The 17,459-nt window shown below is 35.5% G+C and overlaps 1 protein-coding gene across 1 annotated transcript in view; it reads left to right on the forward strand.

Annotated features, from left to right (window-relative positions):
- The window catches only part of CCSER1 (coiled-coil serine rich protein 1), a 712,792-nt gene extending 695,677 nt beyond the window's left edge, over positions 1 to 17,115 (forward strand). Inside the window, exon 10 of the mRNA XM_026101188.2 lies at positions 8,087 to 17,115. Coding sequence (XP_025956973.2) covers positions 8,087 to 8,572 — 486 coding nt within the window. The 3' untranslated portion in view covers positions 8,573 to 17,115. The remainder of the gene's footprint in view (positions 1 to 8,086) is intronic.
- Positions 17,116 to 17,459: the final 344 nt, after the last annotated feature.

Below are 17,459 nucleotides of genomic sequence, written 5' to 3' on the forward strand. Positions count from 1 at the left end.
GTTCAAAATGTTTAATTTGAAAGGGGATGATAAACAGCTGTAATATGCAAAATTTTCCATTAGCTTTACCAGGGAGAAAAATCTTCCAGTTAGCCCTAGAAATACAGCATTGAGAATGCCAAGCAGTGATTTACTGTAAGTTACTGGAGGGTAGTGGGAAATTCTTCACTGTTTTCTTTCCACTTTATAAAACAGCATTATATCTTTTTACACCTAGTTGCCTGTAATTGTACTTTATTACATAAATTGAAATTGTTCAGGGATAATTCTATGTAGTGAGAAGACAAGTATCTTAATTCAGCCCTTACTGGGCTACTTATCACACTTGATTGTCACTATCTGAAAATCCTTTTAGGATATTAGCTGTATTCATTCATTGTATTCATTCACTTCTATTAAACTGGACTGCTGTTTAAAAACGCGTTATGGTAAGAGGCATGCATCTTAAACTCTCATAGTTTTTGCTTTTAGTAAGTAAATAAAGATGCTAGAGAAATCTGAAAGGGAGGAAAGTAAATGCTTCTGATTTGTGTTGACTGCATTTTGTAATTGATAATAGCAGAGCCTGCAAATTGATCAGCAGCTGGTTCTTGCCCCTAACCTGTTGGTACTAGTCCCCATGCCTTATCTCAAGACAGAGGGCTTTGTTTCTTTAATGTGTCACATGTTGCCAGAAGGCAGCATCAGTTGATCAATAGGAGCATATTTGGGTTGTTGTGAAAACTACGCTTATGGTCGACGTCCTGCCTGAAATCAGTACGAAAGAGTGCTTTCTAAAAGACTTGAATGAAGAACAATTACCTGCTGCAGCTAAATTACATTTTGTACTGGATCATCTCATACGCTGGAAGCTGGTGGGCACAAAAGTGAAGAGGTGTAGAAATTAAGGACTTGACATAGTGACAGATGTGGTACACCAAACCCCTGAGTCAACCTGTGTTGGTAAATTAGATCTGCACCTATAAAAGCTGTCAGAACTATGAAAGGCATCTGAAGGTACATAAATTCAAAAGCAGAGGGCTGCCATCCTTCTTATCCTTTGGAGAAGTATAGAACCATATTAGCTTGTTTCGTTTCTTGACTTCTTCATGCTACTTTATAATTAATGAAATCAGAGCTCGATTGGGGATGAAGGCAGTTCTGCAAAAGATGCTGAAGTCCAACGGACCTGACGGGGGACAAATGAACTATGCTGGACTATATAGTTAATATTAAATTAGAAGACACATTTTACGTTCCTTATGTACCCACAAACACAAATGAAGCAAGAGGTAGAAATCTTAAGGGAATCCAGAATGTCTTCAGGTCTCTGTCAGAATAATTACTCCCTGGAATGCACTTTCTTTAACACCTCTGAAAACAAAAATCCTTTGGGGTGGGAAAATCTTGTTCTTCAAATCCACTGTTAATTGGATGTCAGTATACGCTGGGTACACTGGGTAGAGAATGTTTTGTTTGATTTTAATCTCTGCCTGCTGTCAAAACGATGTATTTAAGAAAGTTGCTCTACTTGTAAGAATTACATTAGAGGCATTTAAGACTTCCAGATGCTTCTGGGCATAGGCATCTTAAAAATCTGCATCCTTTTCTTGGCGTTTTTGTAATTCATGTCTTTTTCTATTATTTTATATCAGTGCTTTATCACAAGACAGCAGCAATATCCATTTTTAAATGTCCTGCAGCAGTATTGTCTTGTCGTTAACTCCTGTCATATTTCACTCACTGGGTTTGAAAATGGAAAGTGATGAATGGCTTCAGTGTTTTTTTTAATAATATGTCTCTTTCTGGAGCTTTCTGTAAGGGTCATCAATTTTCATTACTTCAAAGTGGGTCACTGAGGGGTTGTTTTCTTCTTAATGTAAGAAAAAGTTGCCAGAATGACAATTGCATAGGGGGACTCTCAAAACCATTTATGGAACAAACATTTTAAGAATATTAAATTCCAGTTTTTGGTTTAGTCTTAATGAATTTAGTACTAGTGTGTAATAATCAAACCTAAAATTCTTACAACTTCCTCATATTCATGTACCATAATGCACCAGGGATCAACAAACAAACCTGCCAGTATTTTACAGGCAATCAGACTTTAATGGAAATACATTTAAAAAAAATTGGGGGTGGGGGGAGGAGAAATAGACACCTTAAGCAAGAAAGCATTTTTTGTTTAATCTGATCTGGGAATTCAAAACCAGATGTTTTCTTAAACATTCAGTTTAAGGCATTGTTTTATGTTGGGATATTTGAAACAATGAAGGAGCCTTTTTTCTGTATATTTAAAACGGGTTATTTTTGAAAGAAATTTAGGAGTAACATTTTTCTCCTAATTGCAGCCCGTTTCCTGGGTCCACAGATAAGACCATAGGGTGGCATTTGGGGATTTATGGGGCAGAGAAGTTGGGTGGTTTTAACTGAGCCACTGGAAGATAAAAGGGGAAAAGGGTGAATCGTTTTTTGCTGCAGCGATCACCAGCTGGCAGATTGGCTTCTTGGAGCACTGCCAAGACACAGTTTGCAGCAGCCCTGCAGCTGCTCTAAGCTGGTTTGAAAGCCAGGCTGGCGTGGAGACGCTTTCAGCTTTGAACCATGGCTCGGCCGCGAGATTGGCAAATGGCTCCTTTGGATTGCAGCTTTGCTCACTAACATAGCTAAGGCACATGGCATGCAGTTGCACCCAACAGCCTAGCATGGAAAATGTTGCATGATGCAGTTACAGGAAGATGAGCAGTTTTGAGAAGTATGTTAAAAATTAATTCTTGAATTTTCTGAAGTTTTTGTTGCTCTTGCATGTCTGTTTTTTACTGTTCCACGTTTAATTCTGGAATATCTTTCATGCTCAGTTTAAAAATGCAGTTGGGCTGGATTCTTTTTAGCTAAATGATCCAAATTCAAAAAGTTAACAACAACAGTTATCTTTAGCTCTGGATGTTGTTGTGATTCTCGTATGAAAGTTTATACAATAGCAAAGTATAACTTCCATTAATTTCAAAGCAGCATTCAATGTCATTAGATACTGTTTTGTCAATATTTTTGAGGGAGAATAATGAAGTTCTTTTGTGGGGGGAAGAGATTTCTTTTTGATTTGCACTCCCAACTGGTCACCGTTTTTCTCTTTTCCTGATCAGAAACTGTTATTCAGTAGTTTGTCATACATAACTGTGACACTATTACTTCTTAGCAACGTTTCTATTAAAATCTCTGTTCTCTATAAGACTAACTATACCTCTGATGGAATGAGTTTGTCTTTCCTTGTTTAACAACCTGTGACTTACTGCTGGAGATAGGGTCAAACCAGTGTCTTAGAATGCGGATGGCAGCTTCTAAATTTCTATTGCTGTTTTAGAATTTCCGTATATTAGCTCTTAATTTGGCACCACCTGGTTCTTGTTTAATTATTCAGCTGGAGAGGAATTTCAGCAAGTTACAGGTTTACAAAACTGAGTAAGACTTTTCCTTACCACATACATACTGTTAAACATTTATTGGTGCAAACACACACACTGTATATAAGCTCAACCTGAAGCCAGTATTTTAGAGACCTACAAACCCAGCAGTTATTTTCTAAAATGAAAATACATCATCCAAAGCATAACCTGATAAGGAACAGGAAAGAAAAAAATTCAGTGTTTTAGGTATTCAAAATTAAGCATTTCACCTTAGATCTAGTTAAAATAACAATATACAAAATGCTGTAATCATGTCTGTTGCCATTTACTGCTACTTAGTTGCTTTGAACTCTCTCTTATGTGTTTCTGTATTCCTTATTTTCAAAACCAGTTAATTGTTCTGTATTTATTTTAAAACACATCTTGTTGGCATATCTTATTTGATAAAAACTTTTTTCCCTACAAGTTTTTATTTTTTATTTTAGCTTTTCAAGAGAGACAAACTTGCTAAGCCATTCTTAAACTATAAAACATGTTGTAGCCACGACCTCCAACAATGGTCTTGCTTGTCACTGGAAGTGGCATCTATATCCAAGCCTACAAGGATCTGCAATAACATGCTTAAACCTGGTTAGGCGAATGCTATGCTGTTTGTAACTGTTTAAGAATAGTTGCTGATTAAACAGATGAGTGATATGCTTTCACTGGCACTTCAGTAGCTGGTTTAAGAAGAGGAAGAGTTTTTAATTCCTGGACTTTTTACTGAGCTGCGTATAACACCGTGAAAAGCATAGAGGCATTTTTATTAAAGCAAGTATAAACTGATCAGGTGCAGTATCAGTGTTTGCTTTTGTCATTTTTGGGGGGAGTTTATGAAAAAAGATAATCAAAAAAACTATTTACAAGCACCTAGAAGAAAACAAGGAGATGAACAAGAGCCAACCTGGATTTCAAATCAAACCAATTGTTAAACCAATCTAATTTCATTCTGCAGCACAGTAACAGCCTTTCTGGCTAGAAGAGAAGCAGTCGATGTCAGATTTCTTGCTTTTTAGTAAGGCTTTTGACACTCTTACAAACATACTGGGGAAATGCAGACTAAATGAAACAAATATAGAGTAAACTGGAAAACTGTCCTTGGGAAGTACTTAACCAATGGCCCAAAGTTAAAATGGAAGCATGCATCAGGTAGGGTTTTTTATAGTGTTCAGTACTGTTCATTAACATCCTGGATGGTAGAGTAGAGAATATTCATTTTAAATTTACAGATGACATGATGCTGGGATGGACAGAGAATATGTTAATGGATAAAACAGGAATTCAGAATGATCGTGCTATATTAGAGAAAAAACCTGAGAAAAAGGATGAAAGGAGAAAAAGTGGAGAGAAATGTGGGATTTTTCCTCTGTAGAAATAATCAACAGAAAATTTAGCAGCAATTCTGTAGAAAAAAGTCTAGGAACTATTGTGGATGGTCAGATGAATGGAAGTCAACACATGCTATTGCAAAAAGAAGATAAACCTCATAATGAAGTGAATTAACAAGAAGCAGGTGAAGAAATGCTTTGTAGGATTGTTAGTACTTCTTTTGCTTGGTAGTGGTAGGGATACAGTACCATAAGTAACAGTAAGTCTTGGGCCATCTACTTCAACAAAATTATGGAATTACCGAAGAGAATCTAGAGAAGACCAGTGAGAATGGCTCGAAGTCTAGCAGACAAGTCTTACGAGAAAAGATCAAAGTGGTATTTTTAATTCTGCAGCAGAGGAGACTAAAGGCTGGCGTGATAGCATTCTTCAAAGACATAAACGGGTTATTGAAAGATGAAACAGCAATCCTTTTTGAATTCCGTGGTAGACAGAAAAGGAATAGACTTGCGGCCAGAAAGATTCAGTTCAGACCTTAAGAAGACCTTTCCTAACTGTAAGGAATACATACTTGAATAGGATATTTGATGAGTCTGTATAGTTTGCATCAACGCAGGTCCTTAACAGCCGATTACGAAAAAATATGTCAGGAAAGACATAGGAATAAGCTAATCCTAACCAGAAGTGCAAAATAGACTAGATGTCCCTTCATGAGGTTCCTCCGAGACCTACGATACTGTGGTACGGTAGCATGGTATGTTTCAGAATTTCCACTACTTTGTATGTCCTTGTGTCATGGCAAGTTCTTCCCCTCAGGCACAAAATTAGATATTTTCATTTACAAAAGTAGCTCTTACAGGTTTATTACAGAAACATAATTTACACGAGCTCATAAGTTGCAAGGAAATAGTGTTTAATAAAGAGTCTAAACATTCCTCAAGAAATACTTTCCTGTATATTCATGAAAGACATTTAGTAAGTGTGCACTCAGATACATAGGTAATCCTAGAATATATATGGCTGTTGTGGAATGGGACATGAATCTTCAGACTGTAACTCCAGAATCACTCCCTTACACCAAAAGCAGGGATTTTTGGCAAGGTGTTGAATTTGAATCCCTTGTATTAGTGGAAAGATTTTATTTATTGACATAAAAAAACCCCGTATAATTGAACCTATAGACAGGTCTCCCCAAGAATGGTTCCTTAGGAACTAAATTGAATTTCAGCTGAATACATATGTGCTGCAAGGATGAACACTTAAAGTGATGTTTGTCAGAAGTGTTCTACTCCCACTGATCAGTCTGGGAGCAATCATCATTGAATTAAGTGGGAAAAATGTTATGCCAGTACTGATCCTTTTTGAAGATGCCACCTCTGATGTTTAAAATGTATTGCAATATTTGTGTCCATATCTACATACGAATCTGTGCAGAAGGATAATCATTAGCATGCCTGCACAAAAAAAAGGTGTAAGCCATGGATATTGACTATATCCTTCTTTTGAGTTGCTTAAAAAAGCAAAGGGCATGTGAAGTGATACAAGTTTTCCTGAAACAATATATGAAAGTTTCCTATGGAATCATGGAAACATCCTGAAATACTTTTTAGCAACATATTGGTATAAGACTTTAGAGTATTTTTGATTCTCTTAGCTTTGTGCTGTAATGTCTTAGCCTGTATGGGAACAGCAATATGAATGTCAAAAAGCTGCTACTGAGCCCTTTCAGGGTTCTGCTGCAGAAAACCTATATGGTATAATAGTGGTCTTTTATTGCTAATGAATGCCAGAACTAGGTTCTTTGAACAATACCTGGGAAAGTGGGGCAGGGATAAAACAAGGGAAAATGTATATTCCAAAATAACTTTTAAAATGAAGTAGAATTGTTGCTATTATTGGAATCTTTTCTCACATAACTGCAGCTTAGTTACTGTAACCTGACTAGTTTGAAAAAAAAAAGAACAAAATTTGAAGTGCACTAATTGTGGTGTAAATTAAAGATTTTCTTGAAGCGACACATTATATATATCTGGAGAAATTAATGAAACACCTCCCTCCTCCTTTTTTTTCTTTTTTTTTATGCTCACACTATATTAGATCACTAGGGAAATAGATTTTAGGTAGCTTACAGTTTTTCCAACTCATTTAAGTGTAGCTTTCAAAAATTTAAATGCTTAAATTTCAAACCTTCAAATATTTAAATTTTAGATGTTAAAATGTGTAATTTTTATTTGACAAACTGGTGTCGGATATGTTTTGCGGCAATTTATAAAGGTATGAAGCTTTCTTTTGAAGTCAGGTTCAAAACTCAAGTTTGTCCAGAGTCTGAATGTCTGAACATTGACAGCTTGGCTAGTGCAGTTCTTCGGCCACAAAAGCATCTCCCAGTGAGCTGCGTTCCTTGGCATGACCTCTAGAAGTTACCTAGTGCTGACCGTCATGGAGCAGGCAGAATGCTGCTTTGACTGTGCTAGCACTTTCCCCTCAACATTTTCTTCATTTTATTTGGTATACTGAGAAATGTTTTTAAATATGTGTGAGAGAAGGTTTAAACTTGGTCCCACAGGCCTCCCTTGTCCTCCCCAGCTGGGTGTTCTGAGTAGGGGGAAATGAAGCATCACACTAAGTGGAACTGGAAATCTGTAGTGATCTGGTTTGTCGTGAACAGATAAATTCATGTATTTAAACAGATAAAAATACACGCATGCTCACACAGTAAATCAGAAGTTGCTAACATTCTGGAATCCTTCCTACAATGTATTTTTTTTCAGGCGGCTGGAATGAAATTACTGCTGTGCTCTGGCAGAGCACTTTAGCATGTATTTAACTCATCAGTAAGCTATAAATTACCTAGATTCAAGGGACGTTAGAAGTTGAGCATGTTCTGAACTTAACCGAGACATGAAGATATTCACAAAAGATGTTCTTTACATTTTGTAATAATCTAAAAGTATTAAGAGTTAAACTCTGTACAGTCAAAATTCTTGTTTTATCAAATAAAATGCTCTTGAAAATCTGCATGTATGGAACATTTGATCCATTTATTATGTTCTTTAAAACAACCTTTCTTTCATTTAAACAAATATTTTTAAGGAAATGCTGAAAATCAGTACATATAATAAGTATGAATCTTCCATGTAATGCTGGCAGTGTTTTAGAAGGCTTTATTAGCATTCGAGATTTGTCTTTCATTTTAATCAGCCAGCCAGGTGTGCTGTGCATCCATAGTTATTATAAGGTATGTTTCATATAGTCTGTACCATAATCCTAGTAATATGTTACATGTAACGTGTTACTAATACTTTTTTATTATTTTTTTTTTTTTTTTGCCCCAGGCTACATATCAAAACAGAACGGGGAACCAAAGTCTCAACACAAGGGACAGAAAGTCAGCACATACTCCCACCGAGGACCCTTTTAGATATCCATCAGGCAACCAAGCAATAGCCTATGAAAGCAAAAGCTGTCAGCTGTCAAATTTGTGTCTGAGTAACCTTTTGAAAGAGAAAGAAATAGTGGACGTCATCAAGCATACTAGAGGTACATATGAAACCCTCGCTTCAGAGGTCACCCAGAATGGTTTGGCCACCACTGCACAAAGTACAGCAAAGCCAGCATCCAAGACAGACAGCTACCCTGTTTTTTCAGGCGCTCCGAAGGACCAAAGTGCTGTACCTCGGCAGCATACCACTTTCACAGGGAGACTGGGACAGCCTCCGAGGGGACCCATCTCTTTACACATGTACAGCAGAAAAAATGTTTTCCTCCACCACAATTTGCACACAGCAGAGCTGCAGACTTTAGGTCAACAAGATGGGTAACAGGGTTCTTGTATTCTTACCGTGGAAGGAGAGTTGATTAAACAGGAACGTAAACTCTTCTAGAGCTCAGTCTTAAGTTTTCACCTGCTGCTACCTTTACCTGAAAAAAAAAAAATAGCATTGTCTATAGGTTCCATACTTTCCCATTTGGGACTGTGGCAAAGCGATGAGCTAGATTGTTAAATAACTAAACTGATTTGTTGTGCAAAAGTTACTATGTGTGTAATAAATGGGACCATTTGGCTGGCATCGCTAATCCAAAGTTAGCTAAATTTTTTTTCTTTCTTGTCTCTATAAGCCACTAAGATCCACTGAAGTTCTGGAAAGCGGTCGTAAATAGCACTGTGTACATTTAATAATGTTACTGTAGAAGTAGATGTGAGGATTGAATAGATAAGTAATTAGGAAACCCTCTTGAATTCCATAGACACTAACGAAATGAAGAGTCAGAAGTCTGAGAACACTCTTTGCAGTTTTTTTTTTTTAAATACAATGACATTTGCTCACTTGTAGAGGTATGTTACCACTTCCTGCTGTATGTATTTTATGGATGCCTCAGGGCACCAGCAGAGGGAATGACTGACTTTTTTCTTCCTTTAACAGTTAGGTTCATAGAGTTTTACCAGGTATTTGACTCAGTACCTGGGATCCAAATGGAGGATTGCAGCTTGATGCCTCAACCTTCCCTCCCCCCTCCCTTTTTTTAAACTATATTTTTTTCTACTATTTTTGTGCTATTATAACATGTGATGTTGTGGTGGTATTTGTTGTGCTTTTACAGACAATATATCACTCGTGACGCAACATGACAGCTATATGATGCGTCATATAATTGCATTTCACTTCCCACACCAAAATGGCTGGAAGTAAATTTTACTTGAATAGAAGCAGTTGTCTTATTTCCCAGTCCAAACTACCCATGCAATCAGAATTCCTGTAGACTATATCTTGCACTTAATGACCTGAATTACACTAACTCAGCAGGTTTGATAGTCTCAATGTATTACGCACAAGCAAGATGGATTTAGTGCTATTTGGCATGCAGTATGCTGGGCTTATAGGAATATGAAATCATCTGATGACACTATAGAACTTAAAAGCTTGTCAGGAACAAAAGACCCTGTTTTCCCTTCTCAGAGGGCTTGAGAACAGGTAGCTAAATCAAGTTACTCTGAACATGTGGCATATACTAAACATGACGCTTAGTTTACAACCTCTCTGATGACGGGTAATCTGTCCAAATGATAATAGATCGTATAGTTAGTAGCTCATAAATAACCCAGCGCATTTAATTATGATTGAGACAGATCTGAGACAAGTCACCTCTCTCTTTAACTGGTGATTAATAATGAAAGGCAAGGGCGTAGCACATTCTCACACAAAGAATCAAGCACCTGGTGTGACTTAACTGAAGTAGGATATAAAGAAAAATGAAGCTTCTGTAGCCAGTAAAAATGCTGTAACTTTTAAAAGTAAGTCCAAAAGGCATACAAAATGAATTAGTGATACAAATTTTACCTAGTGTTAAACATGACCTCCATTCAACTAGTTAATTCTCAGATTAATAGGAAGGATTAATAGGAAGATTGGTTAGGTTATGAAACAACTAGACTCTGCAAAGCCATTTCAACAGCCCAAACTTCCAGGATTCTGTTTATTGAGGATTTTAATTAGGGTAAAGTAAATTTGATGACATTATCAGATGTTGAAGAGAGCAGGTTTTGTCTAAGTATTCTATAGTGGTAATTTTAGGTGTCCATAGCTGGATACATATGAGTCAAGACAAACATTTGCCAAACTTCTTCATGCTTTTATATATTTGTGTGTGTTGCTACTGCCAAAACAAAACATGCAAAAATTGCAAACACAGCTTCACTGAATGAACTGTGGGTATTCAAGACTTTCAGTCCTGCTTTGAAACTCATAGTTTAAAGTCTACCAAAAAAATTTAAAATACTAGTAACAGAATTTCACTATTTAGTCATGTTTTCATCTGAGCAATTTCTTAAGCTTATGGTAGATTGAAAGGACAGTTGGTTATTGTCGACAGTACATTTCTTGCTTATCTCAAGAGTTGATGTATGCAATTATATTTCAGATCTGTAAATAAACTTACATTGTAATCAAGGAATTTTTTTCCAGGATACAAATGTGCTATACTACATTAAAAAAAAAAAAATCAATTTTAACTCATGTACTGTATCTATAGTTGTTTTTTCCTGGAAAAATGGACTTTTGGATTACACTTTGTTAAAAAATCTGTCTATACCTTTCAAAAATAACATTTAAATGCTACTATTTTCTTGAAAAATCTTTTTTAAAGCTGAAACTTAAAAAAAAAAGCTGGAGAAAACAGTTCAATTAAAGTGAGGGATATTTTTTAAATGTCATCTTGAAGCTGTTTTGTATCAGTATTTTCAGCATTGTTATATTATTTGTAATACTAAGTGTAAATCTCACCCAGAGAAGGGTATTAGCCACATGTTAATGTACAGTACAGCAGTAACTGTAAAACAGAGGTCCTTTGTTTGATCCTCTTGTGTATATAGTAAATCATAAAGCAACAGCATGTGGACATTCTTTCAGTGAATTGATTCCTTTGTACTAAAATCTCTAGTTTTTTAAGAGTTCCATGTATAAAATGATTTATACATTTCTCCAAGGCTGTACATATCCAAAGACATGACACCAGGGGGAAAAGGCACTTATTATTTTTGCCACGGATGTACCTTTTTTTTCTTTTCTTGATGTTTCTGCACAACAAAGCATAACTGTAAAATTTCTACTGCAAATTACTTCTTGTTACTTCTAGATCTTTTCGTGCTGTAGAGGGCATTTTAAGGAGATGGAAATCCCCAAAGAAAAGCTGTTTCCATTTGAATCAATGTCCCATTTTTGAAACAGTCATTTGGCATGAAAAACATTATTTCTGTGCCCTAAATATTTTTTAGTAATTTAATAGAGCCACATCTCAAATGCGGCATCAACTCTGTAATTATCCTTTCTTCCATTACTAGAGTGCTTCCACTTACATGTTTGAACTGGATGTATTATACCATACAAAGCATGCTAGGGCCAATCTTAATTCCTTTTCCTTCTACTAAGGTGGAAGGAAAACATCTGTCCAGTACTGTACTCATGCTTGGCTTTCAGAGTAGTGGAAAGGCTTTTGGTATATGCTTTGCACATGAATGAAGTTCAAACTGTATGCTTTGTGCATACTGGCGGGGGAAATCTTTCTACCGTCCCCCCTATCTAGGCTATTTAGCAGCATCTGAAAGCATTCAGCAACATTAAGACAATTGAATACCTACTGCCTTTTAGACACAGGGCATCCGTTTTTACACAAAATGAAACAGCTGGAAGAGATTCCTTTTTTCCAGTTCAGACTGTTATATTTAACTTCACTGCTTTTCATTGCAAAAGATCAAGTTCCACTCAAATGCTGGAAGGGCTTTCCTTATGTGTTTTTTTTTTTTTTTTCTGTAAGTTTTGAAAGAGAGTATTTCCAGACTGAAAATATTCAGATGACTTTTGAATAAGCATATGAATGCTTACCTAGGATATTCATGTTTGTCCTACAATCTAATTCCAGTCACTTCAGCAAGATGATGGCAAAGGCATAAATTGACCTTTTTCCTTTTTCTGAAAGCCAGTTTGGAAGCAGTGATTTCTGGCTGCTGTAACTGATTCCCTGTATACTGTTAAATATACGGTATAATATACAGTCTGAAAACTAATGGATATAGGCTGTTTAAAAATCAGTCCTGTCTTTTATATAACTGTTGTGCCATTGTGCCTCCACTGATTTGATTAGTGTAGCATCATTGGCTTCAAATAGACTATACTGAGTTAAATCACTTGAGGATTAGGATTGTGGCCTTTAGTCCAACCAATCTCAGTATATGCTGTCACTGAATTCTGAAATCTTTGTTTATAGAAAAGATCAGAAAAGATTTGACCTAGCAAAATACCAGTTCATAATCTGTATCAAATGTACGAATGTTTTTCCTTCAGGTTAAAAAGTGGAAAAAAAAAAAACACAAACAAAAATCCCCATAAATCTATGTAGGTCATAAACAGAGTCCTCTGATACAGTAGAGTAACAATGATCTCTAACAAAACTTTCAAATAATTTCCTGAAACAAAAAAATGTAGTGGAATCCTCTGACAGACATTTTGGATGAACAGAAGATGTTCTATAGTCTCTTTTCTTCCACCCTCCCTACTGATGTTAGGTATTTTGCCAGTCTTTCCTAAATTGTTTTCAGGATGAGGATTTGCTGTTTGAAGCTCATGCCAGATGAAGTAGACACTACAGAGTGAGAAAGTACACTGAAAGAAATGGTGGAGACTTTCTCCTATCTTGGAGAATTATACAGCATTATTTCCAATATGCATTTTAATGTTCTGTGGTCAGCAAGAGGTTTGCAGACATCCCTCAGGTGAAGAATATACTGAAGTCATGCAGGCCGTAACTGCCTTTAAACTGAGTTTAATCTAATCTGGTGTCCTACCTAAGGCACTCTTAAGGTCATTTGGAAACTTCAGCAGCTGTAGAATGCATCTTGCTGATATTTAGCCAACCAATTTAAATTTAAAAATGCCTCGTAAGCTCTGTGTATTTGGATCTTTCCTGCTCGCTGATTGTCCAACTTGTGAGAATGTATCAACCATGATGCATATGATGCTGACTCCTTGTATTACAAAAGACATTGATATGTGCCCTCTCTGAGAGTTTTGAGATTTGCAATTTATTTCCAGTCTAGGGCAACTTTCTGGATTTAATTATCTTCACGTTAAACTTCAAGGGCCTTCTGTTGTTGCAAGGGTAATTGGTAAGGGAACTTACTGATGTATTCTGTAAGTATTTTGTAGTTAATTTTTTTGAATATGCTTAAAATGTCCCTCAGTAGCTAGTGGTTAAAAAAAAAAGAAAATAAATATAACTTTTCCCACCGCAACTTTCCTATAAATCAGACATTCTCAGTAGGCACAGGTGCCACCTGCATTTTGTACTACTGTGAAATAATTTCAGACTGGCCATTTTTGTTGGCTTCATTAGCAGCAAATTGTTAACCCTAGTTATGTTCTTGTGCCCTCAGTCCTGTAAGTCCAACACACAGGGGGGACTGCTGGGGATTTCTGAAGAAGTAATCCTGCCTCTGTGAAAGCAGAGCAACAATAAACTTACATGAGGGTCTCTACATAATCCCTGGGGATGAAAAACCTATGCTGACCCATCCTAACGATGAAAGGTTTGTGAGAGGCTGATGGATCTGGCGAGTGTCTTATCTGTTGGTTTCCCAAACCTGTACAGAGGTTATAGAGCAGAGAAGATTCCACAGAGCAGGTTTTTCTTGTGTATGAGCAATATGAACTTGTATTTTGTTTTGTGATCCTCACTGTGTCTCTCTGTCTGGCATTCACAAATGCTTCCTTAGGTAAATTTGTGTTGATTATGCAGACAGGTTGCTTTGTAGCAACGGAAGAAGTAGTGTCATTTCCACCTTAAGAAGGCTCCACAGTATTTTTAACATAAACTCACTAACTTCATTAGTATAACAACTCATTAACATCAGCTCACTAAAATGTTTAATATTTTCTCCCAGAATGTTGTGCTGCTGCTGCTGGAGTAGTAGATAGTAAAGACACTAAAAATTTCCACTTCCAAACTAAAGGCTCTGATACTGGTTGTGTATCTTTGGGATTCTATCGACTAGATGTGGTTATGTCAGATTTACATCCAGCCAAAAAGAATCTTAAACTTACTTAAGCACCTGTATAAACTAATACATTGTGTGATTTGAGCCTGCTTTTATCATGCTGAAAAAGCTCAAATAGAGTAGCTTTTAAATGTATATTGATATAAACAGTAGTAGCAGAATTTTGATTTCTTTTTATTTTCCATTATGTCAATGCACTTTATATGAGGGCTTAATATGAATTAAAAATTAGCTTTTATTCTTTTTCTTCATTAAATTTGATTTCAACAGGGCTCAGAATTCTTTGCTTAACTTTAAGCATGTGAACAATCCCATCAAAGTAAAACAATCACATCCTGATTGTTTGAAAAGGTAAACAAGAAAAAATATTTTTTCTAACATAAACAGTCTCATTCATATCTATTGTTTTAAAGGCATGATGTGTGAAATATATTTTTCTTTATATATACATATAAATAATTTTCAAAACCCTAAGACAAGTAGAACAGATGAGAAACAGCTTTTCTGCTCAAGCTCCTTGTCCAACTATACTGTCAGACTTTGTTTTCCAACTCATTAACTTTTTTAAAAAATCTATTTCTTTTCCATGGTTAAGAGTGCAAAAAGTAATGGTTTTGTATATACTCTACACCTTGTGTGTAGGGATGATCAATGTTACAAGGAAAATATAAGAAATCAAAGTTCTTAATCATTGAGGCATCTAATGTTTAAGCTAGAGGCTCAACAGTACGTAAAAATCCATGTAAGTGGAGAACAGATGTTTTGTATCTGGTAAAAATCTAATGGAAGGGTAAAGGGCAACAGATTGATAGCTCTTTTTCTCTTCTGAGGGTGGCAGTGCATAGCTGTTTTCTGTGAAATACACTGAAGTAATATTTACAAAATAAATCTCTTGAAATAAAAAGAAGTGAGAGATAAAATGATCATATAACACCAGAAGGTGTGCATAAGGGTACGTCCATATTTCGATCAAATAGCATCCAAGTGAATTTGCAACTTTTTATTACCATGGTGTTGAGTTATCTTTATCTAAAGGATGAGTATAAACAGAACAACACACTTGTGCTGTAATTCAGAAACAATTCAGAAGAAAAAGATTGTATCTTTAAAGCCTTGCACTTTGCGTAATCATTTTTATCTATCTGAAACAAGTTTGTATAATTATATTTTACACAGAGGTGGTAATATCCTTACACTAGGTATATGCATACTCTAAGCAATCAGTAGATACGTAAGATGGGAACCAGACCTTCTATCAAGAACTCCGTTCAGTTTATGTGGTCACTGTTTTGTTCCTACTTTCCAGTGAAGGACTATGATTGTTTTGGAAAAACTTGTACAGAAGTATCTCCAAAATATTCTATCTGAATGAATCCTATCTGGCCTATCTGAAATTCAAACTGATTTTTGGGATACTTACAATTAGGTCAGGCCTGAGCATTTTTGATAATTGTCTTCATTCAGTAATAGACAGTGACCATTAGAAAGCTTTAAACTTTTTTTTAATGTGGAATGTTTTAGTTTGAGTATTAAAATTAGACTGGTTATATCTGATCATTTTCTCACTGTGCACTTGTTTATCTGTTTCTTGCTGTTCAGGATGATCATTTTTTTTACCTACTGACCACTATAAAAATCAAAGGACTAGACATTGACTTTCATATTATATGCTGATAAACATCCATTTTGTTTCAATAGCTGTAGGCTGCAAGGCCGTTTGTTGTATACTATTGATTTACTTTTTTTGAATGTAATTGGCAATAGCATAGAGAAGCTTTGAATTGGGGCTGTAACAAAGAGGAGAAATGGAGGAAAATAATCACCTAAAGTTTGAGTATAAAACAATGCAATATTGAAAAGTATGGAAAAGAGTACAGCTCTGTGGAAGACTTTACTATGAACCTCGTTTAGGCCAGGATTTCAGTTTGAAAACTTAGAAGGTAATGTCAGTTTAAAAAGAAAGATATGAGAACAGTTTTTAAAGAAATAGCATACTTAAATAGGTAACTTACTTAAAATCAGTTTGGAATAGAATTTACAACAGTGAAAGTATTTAGCCCATGGTAGCTAACTTCCAGTTAAGTTCTGAGTAAAAAGCTGTAAAGTGTATCTAAGATCTGGTTGTACAAGTTCGTTGGTGAATTTTGGTGTTTTTACCCTACGAAGACACAAATGAGTTAAATTCAAATACTTACTTACCAGTTAAATATTGTTTAATATTTTAAAATGTTCAAAGCATAACTCTAACCTTTGATTTTAGTGTCACAGCACTCCAGCTCCTCTGATTTTTCTTTTATATGTGAAGGTTTTTTTAATTGTTTTGAGCTTTTGTAACTTGTGTGCAATATGAACCTGATTGATTGTTTCAAATTCAATCTTTGTGCACTGACTGAAGAAGCCCCCCCCCCCCGCATAACCTTTGAATACAAACACTGTAGTGTATGAACACTATGAAGCAGCATTCTGTTGGTTTTTTTTATCAGATTACTGGGGATATAAATGTGGGCTGCTTTGAAGATTTATGGCAGCTCATAAAACAGTACCACAGGATTCTATTGGTATTATTTAATGGACATTTGTGTTTATTTCTAGCTGGCATTCACTGTAATTGTTTAAAGGCCAATTATTTTTGCTTTTCAGTTTGATGGAAAAATAATATTTTATTTTTGAATATTTAAATGGAATTTTAATTTTCAACCCCACTGTAGAGGTGAACATTAAGATATTTCCATGTTTAAAGTAAACATAAAGGGCTCTTACAGTTTTCTTTCCTTTCTTTCCAAAAAAAGTTGGTTAATAAAAATCTTGTTATTCTGATGATCCTGTGTTGTTTTTTGTTTGAGGTATCTTACATTTATTTGACTTTTCTTCATACTTTCATTGGTGAAATACATGCTGCACTTTAATGAATACAAAAGCTTTCATGAGTTTGTTAGCAGTTATTAGCAATCTGACACAATCAAAAGACTTGTATTACTTTTACAGTTGGCCCTCTCATCACTTCAATCCCAGATTGAAGCTATTTGATACTGCACCAATAATTAAATATAAAGGCCTCTTCTGAACTTTTTACACAATTAGAAGTGTATATACAAAATAAACAGTCCTACTCTGCTGTAGGAAAAAATGAATTTTCCATTCTGTCTTGAATTTTGCAAAGT

Source organism: Dromaius novaehollandiae, chromosome 4 (genome assembly GCF_036370855.1).
Source record: "Dromaius novaehollandiae isolate bDroNov1 chromosome 4, bDroNov1.hap1, whole genome shotgun sequence".
NCBI lineage: Eukaryota > Metazoa > Chordata > Aves > Casuariiformes > Dromaiidae > Dromaius > Dromaius novaehollandiae.